The sequence below is a fragment of the Barbus barbus genome, assembly GCF_936440315.1.
Source record: "Barbus barbus genome assembly, chromosome: 2".
NCBI lineage: Eukaryota > Metazoa > Chordata > Actinopteri > Cypriniformes > Cyprinidae > Barbus > Barbus barbus.
The window spans coordinates 40,678,546-40,692,425 of record NC_136730.1 but is presented as its reverse complement, the minus strand read 5'-3'; the positions used below and the strand labels follow the sequence as shown (position 1 = coordinate 40,692,425).

General features: G+C 36.8%; 1 protein-coding gene across 2 annotated transcripts in view; it reads right to left on the bottom strand.

The window, feature by feature from the left end:
* LOC306887262 (myotubularin-related protein 13-like) overlaps positions 1-13,880 on the bottom strand; it is a 145,351-nt gene that overhangs the window by 74,782 nt on the left and 56,689 nt on the right. For both annotated transcript variants that reach the window (XM_079444880.1, XM_079444881.1), the window contains exons 4-9: positions 12,423-12,569; positions 10,187-10,297; positions 8,476-8,581; positions 1,250-1,382; positions 814-922; positions 576-689 (exon numbers count right to left, since the gene is read on the bottom strand). In XM_079444880.1, the coding sequence (XP_079301006.1) occupies positions 576-689; positions 814-922; positions 1,250-1,382; positions 8,476-8,581; positions 10,187-10,297; positions 12,423-12,569 (720 nt within the window). The remainder of the gene's footprint in view (positions 1-575; positions 690-813; positions 923-1,249; positions 1,383-8,475; positions 8,582-10,186; positions 10,298-12,422; positions 12,570-13,880) is intronic.

The following is a 13,880-nucleotide window of genomic DNA, read 5'->3' as shown; positions in this document are numbered from 1 at the left end:
CGACTATCGATTGTTTGAGAGTTTATTTTTGAATACAATCTGATCTTTCACATACTATTTTAGCTCAAAATCAGTTTGAGATATGGGTTCTGGGTGCACTGCATGAACTACAGTCTATAGTTGAGACAGCCCGACAGCTAAGGAAACCAGAACATAAATGGTTTTGACACTCACCTTTCAAGGCCAATGGAGATATTAGTTATATAAATAACCTAATTAAACTTCCTTTTAATGGAATTTCAATGCACAGTTAAAACAGTGTGCAGTCCATCTCTGGTAAAAGTCAACATTACCAAAAGCAGAGTTATTTCCATTTGACTGCAATTATATGCAAGTCTTATATCGGATAATCTTAAAAAAGGTAAAAGCTCGCTCCTCGATGTCTGTTCCAAAGCACAGTGGTGTAGGACAGGTGAAGCTTTTACTGTACATTTATGGTTACGGTTAATTTTACCATATTATTTTTTTTTTAACAAATGTTTAAAATAATAATAAAAAACATATGCATGCAATGTCTAGTATGCATGCAATGCAACCCAAGTTGAACAGTAAATAAATTACATGTATTTTTTTACCATGGACAGTGCTTTTTGAGTATTGTGCAACAAGGGTTCGGGGAGCTGGGAGAGGTGTATACACTCCGGTATTTTAATTGTTCCTCCGTCAAGGTCAGCAATGATCACATCGAGCTGTAAACAGAAACCAAAACCCAATCAGAAATTACCGAGTGAGTCACGGAGCAACGTTACCAGAATCTGACCAGCTGTTTTAAGGCAGAATGAATAATGCCTTTCTGTAAGGCCTTGAGCTCACCAGCTCTTGGATCTCGCTCTGGAACATGGAGTGCACTCCGATGATAAAGGGCGTAGGCGAGCTCAACACCTCTAGCAGTCCAGATGGGAGGACAGGAATGTAGGGGTAGCTGTGGTCCAAATCAGAGTTAGGCAACCACCATCATCATCATGTCAAACAATCAGCAGATGCTAACATCAGACTGTTCTCATTACATACAGAGCACAAAAATAGTACATACTGTTGCAAAAGACTCTAAAAATAGAACCATTTGCAAAATTACACTCTTATCATTTCTGAATTAATTCAAGCTGTTCTTGGCGCATTTGAGTTGTCCTAGTTTTTATGCAATGAACTAGATTTGCTAATAATGTCGCTAATGAAATAAGATGCTCTTATCAAGGCAACTGAAGGTCAGTTATTCTGGGTATATCAGTAATAGTCGATGTTGACCCACCTGTACTTAAGAGGAAACATGAGGGACTCTAAGGCACGGCAGGCCTCTCCTAGTCTCTGATAGCTGGAAGAGTGGAACAAAACCTTGTGCTCTGTCAGAACCGCACAGAAGAGACTAAGAACATTCTGGATCCCTGGAACACATCAAAACGACACAAATGCAAAATTACTAATGACATTTTTGATCAGCAAAATTTTGTTCAAATATATTCAAGCACCTTTTCTGAAAACATGAGAGGTTATAACTAGGGCTAGGTATTGTCTGCCACGTCACAATATGATATGTATCACATTGCAAACCATCATATTTACATTATTAGATCTTGACTGTCATTGCTTAATTTTTTTGTACCATTTAAACTGACACCGATTCAACCAAAAAAAAAATTATTAAATTAAAATTATAAAATTAAAAAAATAATTTTTCCCTAAACAAAATTTAAGATTAATTTTATAATAACAATCTTGACTATTAATGTTTAAAAAACTTATGTTTTACTGTTTAAATTTAATAAATGTACACATTTAACAAAATAAAAATTTGACATATTGAGGACAAGCAAAAGGCAATTATTTTTACAACACAAAATTAAAGATTAATTTCATAGTGAGTATAAAACAAAGACATGGATAAGAGAAAAGTAACAGATCTTGATTGTTACCACTTTACTAAATAAAGATCAAAAAAATTTTTTTTTTTCAACTGTTGAAATAATAAATGTATAAATTTAATTAAACGATATTGAAACCCAAAAGCCAAATAATTATATATATATATAAAAAAAAAGAAAATAAAATCCTTTTTTTTTCTCCAATTAATTGAAATAAAATAGATGCTCCACCATAGCATAGATTTTTTCCAAACATGTTAGTTAACTAGTCCATTAAAAATTGTGTAGGTTAATAATAATAATTTCTTATTAGTATATTGCTGCACTCTTAATCTTGTTTTTTGGTCAACTGCTATAACGGACTGTGTTTTTAGGATGCTTTTTAAACTAATCTACAAGTAAAATAATAAAAACAATATTTTTATTTGGCAAGTGACTGTAAAATAACAAAGATAATTTAGCCGCTGGTTCAGACTTTTTTTTTACTTTACTTTTACTTATCGATGTTCAAACTGGGATCTTGAAAAATCTGGGCTTGTTTCCGTTCTTTTACGTAATTCCATCAGTGCATCTGGTGCTAAAACAACACCAAGAATGCATAAACAATGCTATCAGCGGGTGCGATTCATTTGCATATCTGTCTTTATCATGATGATGCAAAAAAGCCTAGAGAATGGCAAATATGTAATGGGGACATAAATTATACAGCAAACTCCTCAACGGGAGTCAGAGGAGAGCGCGGAAGATAAAAGTTTACAGTTCCTGTTTTTGTTTGTCATCAACATACCACTGAGGCTATTAATCACACGCTCGGCAGAAACAGAGACAGCCAGCTATTAACAGACGTATCCGCAGCGCTGCTGGGGTCAACGTTCCCATTATGTTTGTGTCAAACTCTGATATGCACTAATAAACAGGAACAAGATATGAAAATTCACACTGACTGTCCTGGTGACGAAATACCTGAATCCAACAATGAGCAAAGAGAGGATGAAATGTTTAGGAACATGAAGTCAGTTGCATACTTGTCATTCCATTCGACCTGTTTAACAAATGCAATAAGTCATTGTAAATGTCTGACATGAATCGTTATGGTCTGAGTGGTTTCTAGCATTTAGGGTCCTGTAGTAATGACAAGCTGCTCTTGAACGTTCCTTGGAATCTGCGAGACATCCAGTAAAACTCTTCCTGACCTTGTGACATTTACTTATCTTTTGGAACGGCTACACGTTTCTGACCCATGCACAGAAAGGGACGGAAAAAGCTGCAAACAATAAACACTGAGCCTTATGATGGCAAACGTTCTTTTTCCTTGATTTTTCCATGGTGAGAGACCGGTAGAGTGGCCATTTCTACAACACCAACATGGAAGACACTTTGCAGGATTAAAAACTGAAAAATAATCTCAAACCAATAAGCAGTGACAGTACCTTTTCCAGCATTTTTGCATTAAAGGGTGATATTTAAATCAATCCTTTTTTACTTTCATAAAGGTAACTTTCTAACCGGTGTCCCCTTTCATTTATTTATTTATTTTTTATAATAAAACATTATAGGGCTGCTACCGATCAAATGAAATCAGCTAAATCTATTTTTGCACTGCAGAGGTGGCACAAAAACGGCATGTGAAGTGGCATTTAGATATATTTATACAGACTGTTAACAACTGCACATATAATGTAATAAAATATTTTTAAAATATGTCGAATACACACTGGATAACAGTTTTACAGTGCATAAATATGAAATGTTGGAAAAAAATGAAATTATACTTTAAATATGAAACTAAAACCACCAGTGGGTGGCAACAATCACTGTCCTAATGAATGAATCATTGATTGATTGATAAATGAGCCTCTGGCTTAATGGCCATGGTATTTAAAGGGATAGTTCACCTGTCACTCATGACAGGCGACTACTGTATATTTTGACAGACAATTGTTCCTGTTTTCCTTTTGATGCTTCTGTAGAGCACCTGAAGCTGAGTATGATGTTCAAGATGTTATTGCCACATAATGTATGAAACAAGTGCATGAATCCTTGGTAAAGCGTAAATGAATGGCAGACAAGAAAAGCATTTGAGAGCACAGCTTTTTATAACTAACGTTGATGTAACCCATCTGAAAATACAGTCAAACCAAGGACGAGCTCTGAGCCAGATAGGCCTGATCATTGATAAATCTGTTGTTGATTCACAGAGGAAAACAATGGAGAGGAGGTAGAGTGTAAATTATACAAAGAAGTTCAAGATGACATTTTTATTAGCTCATGTAGGTCGGCATGTTGCTGGGATATTACAGGCTTGGGTAACCTCACGATCAGTCCCAGAAGTGCCGTGGATCTGGGAGGATGAGACATTGACCTGATGCTCTTATCAGAGACCATGCACACAGAATGGTATTTGGGATGGTGTTTTCTCCTCTGTTGGGTCAAAGACTAAGGCTGCCTTACAAACCCACTAGTGAACTTTCCATTGCAGGACAAAGAGCAGGTACTAATGATCTTGACAGGCATCAAGGAAGATCGGTTTGTTTCTCACAGAACCTCGAGTCATCTTGGAAAGCAAGAGTTGTTTGCTTGAATGTAATTTGAGAAAAAGCTGAATTTCCAGTAAAACTGATAATTGGTTATTATATATATTATTATATATTAAAATATTAAGCATACAGCGTCATTCAAAAGTCTGATATCATTATTTTTTTTTTAAATAAATTAATACATTTATTCAGCAAAGATACAATGAGAGATTTAGATAAATTGATCAAAAGTGACAGTAAAGACATCTATAATGGTTTTTCAAATTTCTACACTAAAAAAAGCTGGGATAAATACAACCCAGTGCTGGGTAAAATATAGACAAACCCAGCGATTGGGTTGATTTTTTTTTTTTTTTTGACCCAGCGGTTCGGTTACTGCCCAGAAGGTTGGGTTAAACATTTAACCCAACTGTTGACTGAAAACAACCCAAAGCAGCAAATCTGCATATTAGACCGATTTCTAATATTAGACATTATTCTATTATTCTAATATTATTCTGCATTCTAATATTAGAAATTATTCTAATATTAGACAGAGTCGGGGCAGTCATAGCCTAATGGTTAGAGTCGGACTTATAACCCGAAGGTCGCGGGTTCTCAGGTCCGGCAGGGATTGTAGGTGGGGGGAGTGAATGTCCAGCATGTCCAGCACTCTCTCCACCCTCAATACCGTGAGACCCTTGAGCAAGGCACCGAACCCCCAACTGCTCCCCGGGCGCAGCAACATTGGCTGCCCACTGCTGCGGGTGTGTGTTCATGGTGTGTGTGTGTATGTTCACTGCTGTGTGTGTGCACTTGGATGGGATAAATGCAGAGCCAAGTATGGGACGCCACACTTGGTCCTTCCTTTCCTTTCCTTTCTGAAGGATCATGTGACTCTGAAGACTGAAGTAATGATGCTTAAAGGGATAGTTCACCAAAAAATGAAAATTCTGTCATCATTTACTCACCCTCAAGTTAGTTCCAAACCTGTATGACATTCTTTGTTCTGCCGAACACAAAGGACGATATTTTGAAGAAAGTTTGTAACCAGGCTGTTTTGGGGCACCACTGACTTCCATAGTAGGAAAAAAAATACTATGGAAGTCAATGGTACCCCAGAACTGCTCTGTTTCCCACATTCTTCAGAATATCTTCCTTTGTGTTCAGCAGAACGAAGACATTCATACAGGTTTGGAACTACTTCAGGGTGAGTAAATAATGACAGAATTTTCATTTTTGGGTGAACTATCCCTTTAAACCTCAGCTTTGCATCACAGATATCAATAAAAAAAAATAAAAAAAAATAGAAAACAGTTATTTTGAATAGTAATAATATTTCACAATATTACTATTTTACAGTATTTTTGGTATAAAAAAACAAGAAAATCTTAATGACCACAAATGTTTGAATGGTGGTGTATGTATAATATGTATGTTTATACTGTATATAAGGTTATGAGAATTGGGAGATTGGAATTTTTCTTAATTATCCCAAATTAAAAAAAAATGTCACAATGCAAAAATATCTTAATGCTCTCAATTTTCTTCACATAATTCATCTTTCCTGATTGTGTAGTGAAATATGATCTTGACAGGCTTAGTAAGATTCACCCTTTAAGATGACAAGGCGACTTTTGCTCGTATCAAAGCTCTCAGAGAGACAGCCACGTGATCAAATAAAAAGCCCACGCTGCTTTAAGGGTCATCAGGTTTATAAAGAGACTCTGAAGGGATTGTTTAGTAAGACTGTCATTAATCAGAGATCTACATAAATCCATAAAAAAATGAAAAACCTCAGTGAACTGTAATGAAAAACTCCACATTAGCCTGCATCTAAGTTGAACAGTTCAAGTCAAATTCTGGCCAAAATAAATCATGACCAATCTTAAAAATAGTACACGGTATAATTACAACACAGATGATATTATATGACATGAAACGGGTGAAACGGGGAAAAGGGTAAATCTACTTTCACCAGTTGCACAACACAAGGTGAAGAAAATACTAAGTGCCGAATCGAATACTCTGATTTTATTTGACAGATTTAGAACGTGCTCTGTTTGTTCAATTTGAAAACTCTAATCTTACATGCTGACAAAGGCCTTAAGGACATTAATGTGGTGTTAATTAGCCCAAGACTGATTTGCAGCTGGATGGTACTACGACATAATGCATCTGTTATAAAGTGGTGCATGCACATCTGTCCAAATGCTTTGTGTTGTGCTCCAGCTGAACATGGGACAGCACGCACACCATTAGTACATTCCTCTGCAGGTCACTACTTAAGGTTGCCATGCAACACCATTCTTTCATAATAAGCAACTGATTTTCATCTCGCTAAATAAAAACTGTGTATGTCTTGAAACTTATTTTTTTTGTCTTTGTGTTTCAAAATCTGACATTTGACTGATCACTCTGTGCTTTCAAAACCATCTGTGCATTCATAGGTTGTGAAAGCTTGCTGAGTGGAAAGAGTTGTTTTGGTGTACTTCTGCATACGGAACGAAAGTTGCAGCCAATGTGACTTAATCAGAGCAGAGCTACATCAAGTAATATGCACTCAGGAAAATTGACATTTTTCGTACAAGAACAGAAAACAAATTTATCAACATGTCTTCACATACTTCATTCTTTTAACTAAATACAAATGTTTCAATTTGCAATTGTATTATCAGCAAATTAATTTGAGTCAAAGAGTTGAACTGAAAAAGGAACATGAATGTCAGATATTTTTTTTTTAGTATTTGGCGTGTCTCCCGTTTGATTTTATGACTGAAATTAACTGCACACGATTGTGTAATGCTGGTGATCATATTCTCCAACATGATCTGACAATGATCTACAACGCAGGTTGTTTTTTAATGGAAGCAAAAATATCTGACAGTCTGTACAAAGAGTTCACAATGTCACAAAATTACTTGATTTTACTTGTCACTAAATTTATTGTGACCTTGGAATTTTTCTGAATCCTAAAACTTTATTTCCAGGTTTAAATTAGATTCTGAACATCAGGTTTTTGTGGTGTAGTTTTATGGAACACGTCTCGGCCTAATAAATAAATTATTGGCTATTACTCTGTTATTCTGGCTTTTTATCTCAAAATTAATATATAAACTCAGAATTGTACAATTCTTTCTCCCAAATCCATATTTACATCTCGCAATGCTGTTTTCCCACCACAAAATAAATAAAAATAAAAAAGGTAATGCAACTTTTTCATCTCACAATTCTGACTTTTGCTCTTTGCAAGTCACAATTACCTTGTTTAGTACCCCATGTTATCCCATTTTGTGTGTGTATATACAGTGGTCAACATTTGAAGTGGATCAAAAAAGTTCATCAAGAACGGTATTGCTTTGGCTTTAGGACATCTTTGATGAAAGGTTTTGATCCACCTCAAATGTTGACTACTGTATACATAAACACACACACACACACACACACACACACACACACATATATATTCTTTTTAAACTGAAAGTGAAAAATCGAAGTGATGTGTGGCCAGGTACAATGACCCATACTCGGAATTTGTGCTTTGCATTTAACCCATCCAAGTGCACACACACAGCAGTGAACATACACACACACACACACACACACACACACACACCATGAACACACACCCGGAGCAGTGGGCAGCCAATTTTGCGGCGCCTTGCTCAAGGGTTTCACCTCAGTTGTGGTATTGAGGGTGGAGAGAGCGCTGGTTATTCACTCCCCCCACCGACAATTCCTGCCGGACCTGAGACTTTAACCCGCGACCTTCGGGTTACAAGTCTGACTCTCTCTCTCTATATATATATACACATATAATATGGCAGGCAGGTTTGTAGTTGTATTTGAATTGTCTAGAATTTTTTTCTAGAAATTGCCCGTTCTCATCTATTATTCTCATATGAGTCCTCTCTACAAAAACATGTTTACAGGAAGGGACATTAAGCGGAACTATAAAGGACAGGAGATGTCTGCATAAATATGGAAAAGATAAAAAGTCAGAGTCTAGTTAAGAGCTGACATGGAAGAAGTACATTATACAATATTCACTGTATATAGTATACTGCTGGCCTGCCCCTATAAAAGTCAAAGACACCCACCTAACTGCTGGAAGAGGAGCGCTGCACTTTTACCGCTGACTGGCAGAGTGTCATTGAGTGGAGTCTGGATGAGCTGCCGGTCCCCTGCTCCCAGTGAAAAGAGCTTCTGAAAACATCAACACAAAAATTCAGGTTTGGACAGTTGCATAAGATACATTATCAATGAATACCAAATAATAGCTCGGAACTACACAAAAAGCACATTTGAGGCTGAAGCATATTAAAAATAATAATTTTAATTATTAATTTGATCATGTTTCACAGACAATCACTTAAAATGTTATTAAGGTTATATGTTTCTACAGTAACACTTTATTTTAAGGCCCAATTCTCACTATTAACTAGTTGCTTACTAGCATGCATATTCCTAACATATTGGCTGTTTATTAATACTTATAAAGCACATACCCCATACCTACACCTAACAGCCATCTTACTAACTATTAATAAACAGCAAATTAGAAGTTTATTGGGGTAAAATTCATAGTTAAGAGCTATAATCTAATACTCTGATAGTGAGAATTGATCCCCGAACTAAAGTTTGACCGTTTCTACAACTATATTTGTAAACACACTCTATATAAATAACCTGTGTGACCTTTTCACAAGTGTTACTCAACAACGGCATTTTGCTGAATACTAAATAAAGTTTGATTTGTGAAATATGGGCACTCAAATCTTGATGTGTACTGTAATGAGCTCTAAATAACCCGTTCTTGCAGCTCAGTTTCCAAAATTGGGTGAACTGGGAAGTTAAAGGATGTGTCAAGTTCAAAATCTGATCATTTTATATATTGTATATATACCATTTGTATTTGATATAATATGCTTTCATGATATACAGTATATACATACACCCTCTGGAAGCGATAGAACAAGTGGACAGCTCTCTATATTTTAGCAGGTTTACTTTTTGTTTTAGATCTTGGCTCTTGTATTGTAAGAAACAGAGGACGTGCATTAAACAGAGCCAATAAGATGCACATGGACTGTTTCATGAACAGATGCGCGCTGGAGTCTCATGACACATTCCAAGCGGATGGAGTTAGACTCACACTGAAAGATGAATATATACCTCTCCTGAGGTCTGTTTATAACTTACACCCTGTTTGATCACAATGATGCCACAATCCAGCTGGGAAAAATAATGGTTTCTGGAGGAATTTTTGAATGTACTGGTGAATTACATCAAAAAAACAACATGATTTCAACATGAGAGCCTGCAAAACTCTGCAGTCTGCATTAATATAATTCCCTTGAAACCAATTTCTAGAGTGTTTAACAATATATATTTGTTGATTTATTCATTTAGCTGGATTTATATGAGCGCAGTGTACAATAAAAGAGTGGATTTAGAAACTGTGTTTAAAGAGAAAACATACATTTTAGGGATAAATCTGCTGTTTTAGGAGAATCAGACACCGAAAAGAAACACGAGACATAAAAAAGAAGAACTGTGGCGCTCAAACCAGAACATGAGAGCAACATTTAGTAATATTTTAGCTCAAAACAAAACAACGGGCTTCTCTCACTGACCCCTAAAGCCTCTCGGGAGTCTCCAGTGAAAACAAAATACAATATGAGACACCCTGCTTTCCTCAAGGTACACAGGTACACAAATGAACCCTGGCTAACCCTCTGTGTGCTCGAGTATCCACAGGGGTCAGGGTTCGAGACAGATGAGGAATTCTTTGGTTAAGTAATGTCTGACCTGGGAACCTCCAGCCACTGGGACCAAGCATGTGAAGAGGTTTGCCACCAACCCTTCCAGAGGGAAGCTCAGACTGTCAATGTACACGGTGTAAATCAGACCCAAGCAGCCCTAGGAAAAAAAAAAAAACAATCAGCTAGTCCCTGACACACAAACACATGTAAAACACTTCTGAACACAATCAAATAGGTGTTGACCTAACAACTTGTTTCTATTGCTACAGTTGCAAAGTTGTTCATAATGGTTGATATGGTGTTGGTAGAATGTTCTGGGTAAATGCTGTGGTGTTCTGGGCGGTTTAGGGTTTTCTGGGTGATTTCTAGGGTGTTGCTAGTGTTGTGGGTGATTGCTGGGGTATTGCTACAATGTTCTGGGTGATATTAAGGTTTTCTGAGTGGTTTCTAGGGTGTTGCTAGTGTTATGTGTGGTGGCTATGGTGTTGCTAGTTTTGTGAGTGATTTCTAGGGTGTTCCTACAGTGTTCTGCATGGTTGCTAGGGTGTTGCTATAGTGTTATAGGTGATTTTTAAGGTTTTATGAGTGGTTTCTAGAATGTTGCTAGTGTTATGTGTGGTTGCTATGGTGTTGCTAGTGTTGTGGGTGGTTGCTGGGGTATTGCTACAATGTTCTGGGTGATATTAAGGTTTTCTGAGTGGTTTCTAGGGTGTTGCTAGTGTTATGTGTGGTTGCCAATGTTGTGGGTGGTTGCTCGGTTGTTGGTATAGTGTTATAGGTGATTTTTAAGGGGTTTTCTGAGTGGTTTCTAGGGTGTTGCTAGTGTTATGTGTGGTGGCTATGGTGTTGCTAGTTTTGTGAGTGATTTCTAAGGTGTTCCTACAGTGTTCTGCATGGTTGCTAGGGTGTTGCTATAGTGTTATAGGTGATTTTTAAGGTTTTATGAGTGGTTTCTAGAATGTTGCTATAGTGTTCTAGGTGATTTTTAAGGTTTTATGAGTGGTTTCTAGAATGTTGCTAGTGTTATGTGTGGTTGCTATGGTGTTGCTAGTGTTGTGGGTGGTTGCTGGGGTGTTGCTATAGTGTTCTAGGTGATTTTTAAGGTTTTCTGCGTGGTTTTTAGAGTGTTGCTAATGTTATTTGTGGTTGCTATGGTGTTGCTAGTGTTGTGAGTGGTTGCTATGGTGTTGCTATAGTGTTCTGCATGGATGCTAGGGTGTTGCTATAGTGTTCTAGGTGATTTTTAATGTTTTCTGCATGGTTTCTAGAGTGTTGCTAGTGTTATGTGTGGTTGCTATGGTGTTGCTAGTGTTGTGGGTGGTTGCTAGGGTGTTGCTATAGTGTTCTAGGTGATTTTTAAGGTTTTCTGAGTCACAGTGAAAAGCATGACAAGTCTGACAAGACTTATCAACAAAATGCACAATTTGAGGTATCAATCATGTTCATAAAACAAACTATTTAAATCCCTAACCCCAAGTAAGAGTGATAATAATTATGATGACTTGCATAGCAAACATCTCTTTGAATTGTTCTTTAGAGCATAATTCTGGAGAACTATCTATCTATCTATCTATCTATCTATCTATCTATCTGGGCATAAAAGTGCCCTCTAAATTGGGTACAATGAGAAACTAAGGGATATGGTCTGTGACCATAAACATTTGTTTTTTTACCAAGCAATACAGCTCAACTAACTTATTCCCAGGCATAGCTCATGCCAAATTCATGAATGTAGGTCAAAAGTACAAAACATTGAGACAGGCAGTCTGCATAAAACTTTGGATGAGAGGATTTCCTGCTTTTGAGCTCCTGTGATATTCCTCTCTGTCTCTGTAATCCCTGTTTTTATTCCATCAGCAGACATAAATCTTTGACTTTAATGATTTAAAAGCTGACGATCAATATCATTCTCAACCCAGTGATGGTTTTAATTATCCTAAATCCAACTACAGCTCATGCATGAAAATTCCTAGTTATGTATGGGTGATTCACATCAAAAATGCAAGTAAAAATGGATTTTGCTTAATAACTCAAGTTACTGGTCACTTAGAAAATGGATGATACTGCATGATATGCTAAAGGACAGCTCAGTCACTAGCTGGCTGCTTTCTTCTGTATCTTAAATCTAATCTTATGCCAAAGCTTTTTTTAGCTACACATTCCTGACATCACTAAAATATATTAGGAACAAAATGTTTTTTTTTGAGAGGCGGTGTTTCACAGAGAGACTACACAAAATGCAATGGACAAACAGATGGACAGAGCGACAGATTTTTAATTACTCTAAATATTTCTGGGTAATCCAGCCTGGAGACGAGAATCAAACTTTTGGGAGCAAAGATTTGAGCTGGCTGGATCAAACCATCCTCCTCCTCTTCCTCGTCCACATCCTCAGCTCCATCCCCATCTGCCTCCAGCGTTTTTGAGCCCTGAAACCAAAAACAAGCAAAAATTATTTTAAAAGTCTCTGAATAAATAAAATGACATGCAGCTGAGGTACTATTCAAGTTGGTGGACAAGTACAGTGCAATCATTTGAGATAAAGCCTGGATGTGATTCTGGAAGAACCAACATCTGGGTCAGATTCAGTCATGATGTCTTTGAATTAAAACAGACTCTAATCAGCTTGTTTGTTATTAGTCTTTATAACAAACCCCTAACAACAGGGATGTGTGGTGGGCTTCTGAAATTAGGAGTTTGAGATTTTTCATGTACAGTGTAAATTGCAATATTAAATATATTATAATTCCGGTTAATAATAGTAATTTACACTTCATTTTGGGTTAAAGGCATTCACTTTGTGTTATCAAAAAGCAATCATAACACTACTATTATAGCAATTATTACATAACTATAACTTTACAATATATGCATTTGTATTAAGGCTGTCAATTTAACATGTTAATTAGGTGTGATCAATTATGGATTCAAAAAATTATTATGCAGTAAATGCACCAGCCTCATCTTACACTGCATGCAGTTGCTGACGAACATGATGAAGGACGACAACTGACTACATGATGCAGCCTATTAGAATGCAGTGATATGCCCGTAAAGTTCAGGATATGAGGGCAATAAAATGCCCCTGTATGGGTTTTTGCCTTATATATTATAAATCTGTCATACATATTTATATCATATGATATAGTTTAGCAATATCACACATGCAAGAGTGTGTTTTTCCCCCCCTGAATATCTGCACAATTGCAAATGTGGCATTGATTTTATACAACAGGTCAATAAACTGTGTTTTAGACACAATATTGTATGTTTTGCTCCACGGAAAATCCTCTGTGTCCTCAGCGGAGATGGACAGAGTGTCTGATGGGGGATTGCAGGGCTCTGTTTCTTAAATCTTTGTTATTCACCACTGATAAATATCTGAGTTGAGAGAGCACTAGAAAATAACTCATAAAGATCACACGATTACATGTTCTCAGAATCACTGATAAAGCTGAGCTTACAAGCTTAGTCTGTATAAAGTGACTGTCGCTCGGTATTCAGGCTCGATCCGGTTTCCTCAAAGAAACTAAAAACAGCACTGCACTTCAATACATCAAATGTGATAATGGTCAGGAGGTCAGCCGAACAGCGCTGCCTTTTTTTCAACAAGCAAGAGAGAACGATAACAGGAGCAAATTAAGTTAGGGGGTCCTGCTGCATACCTATCAGACGAAAGCGTGACAGCGCGTTGACAGAGTTAGTGTCGCAAAGGATGGAGAAAGTTAAGATAGCCTCGC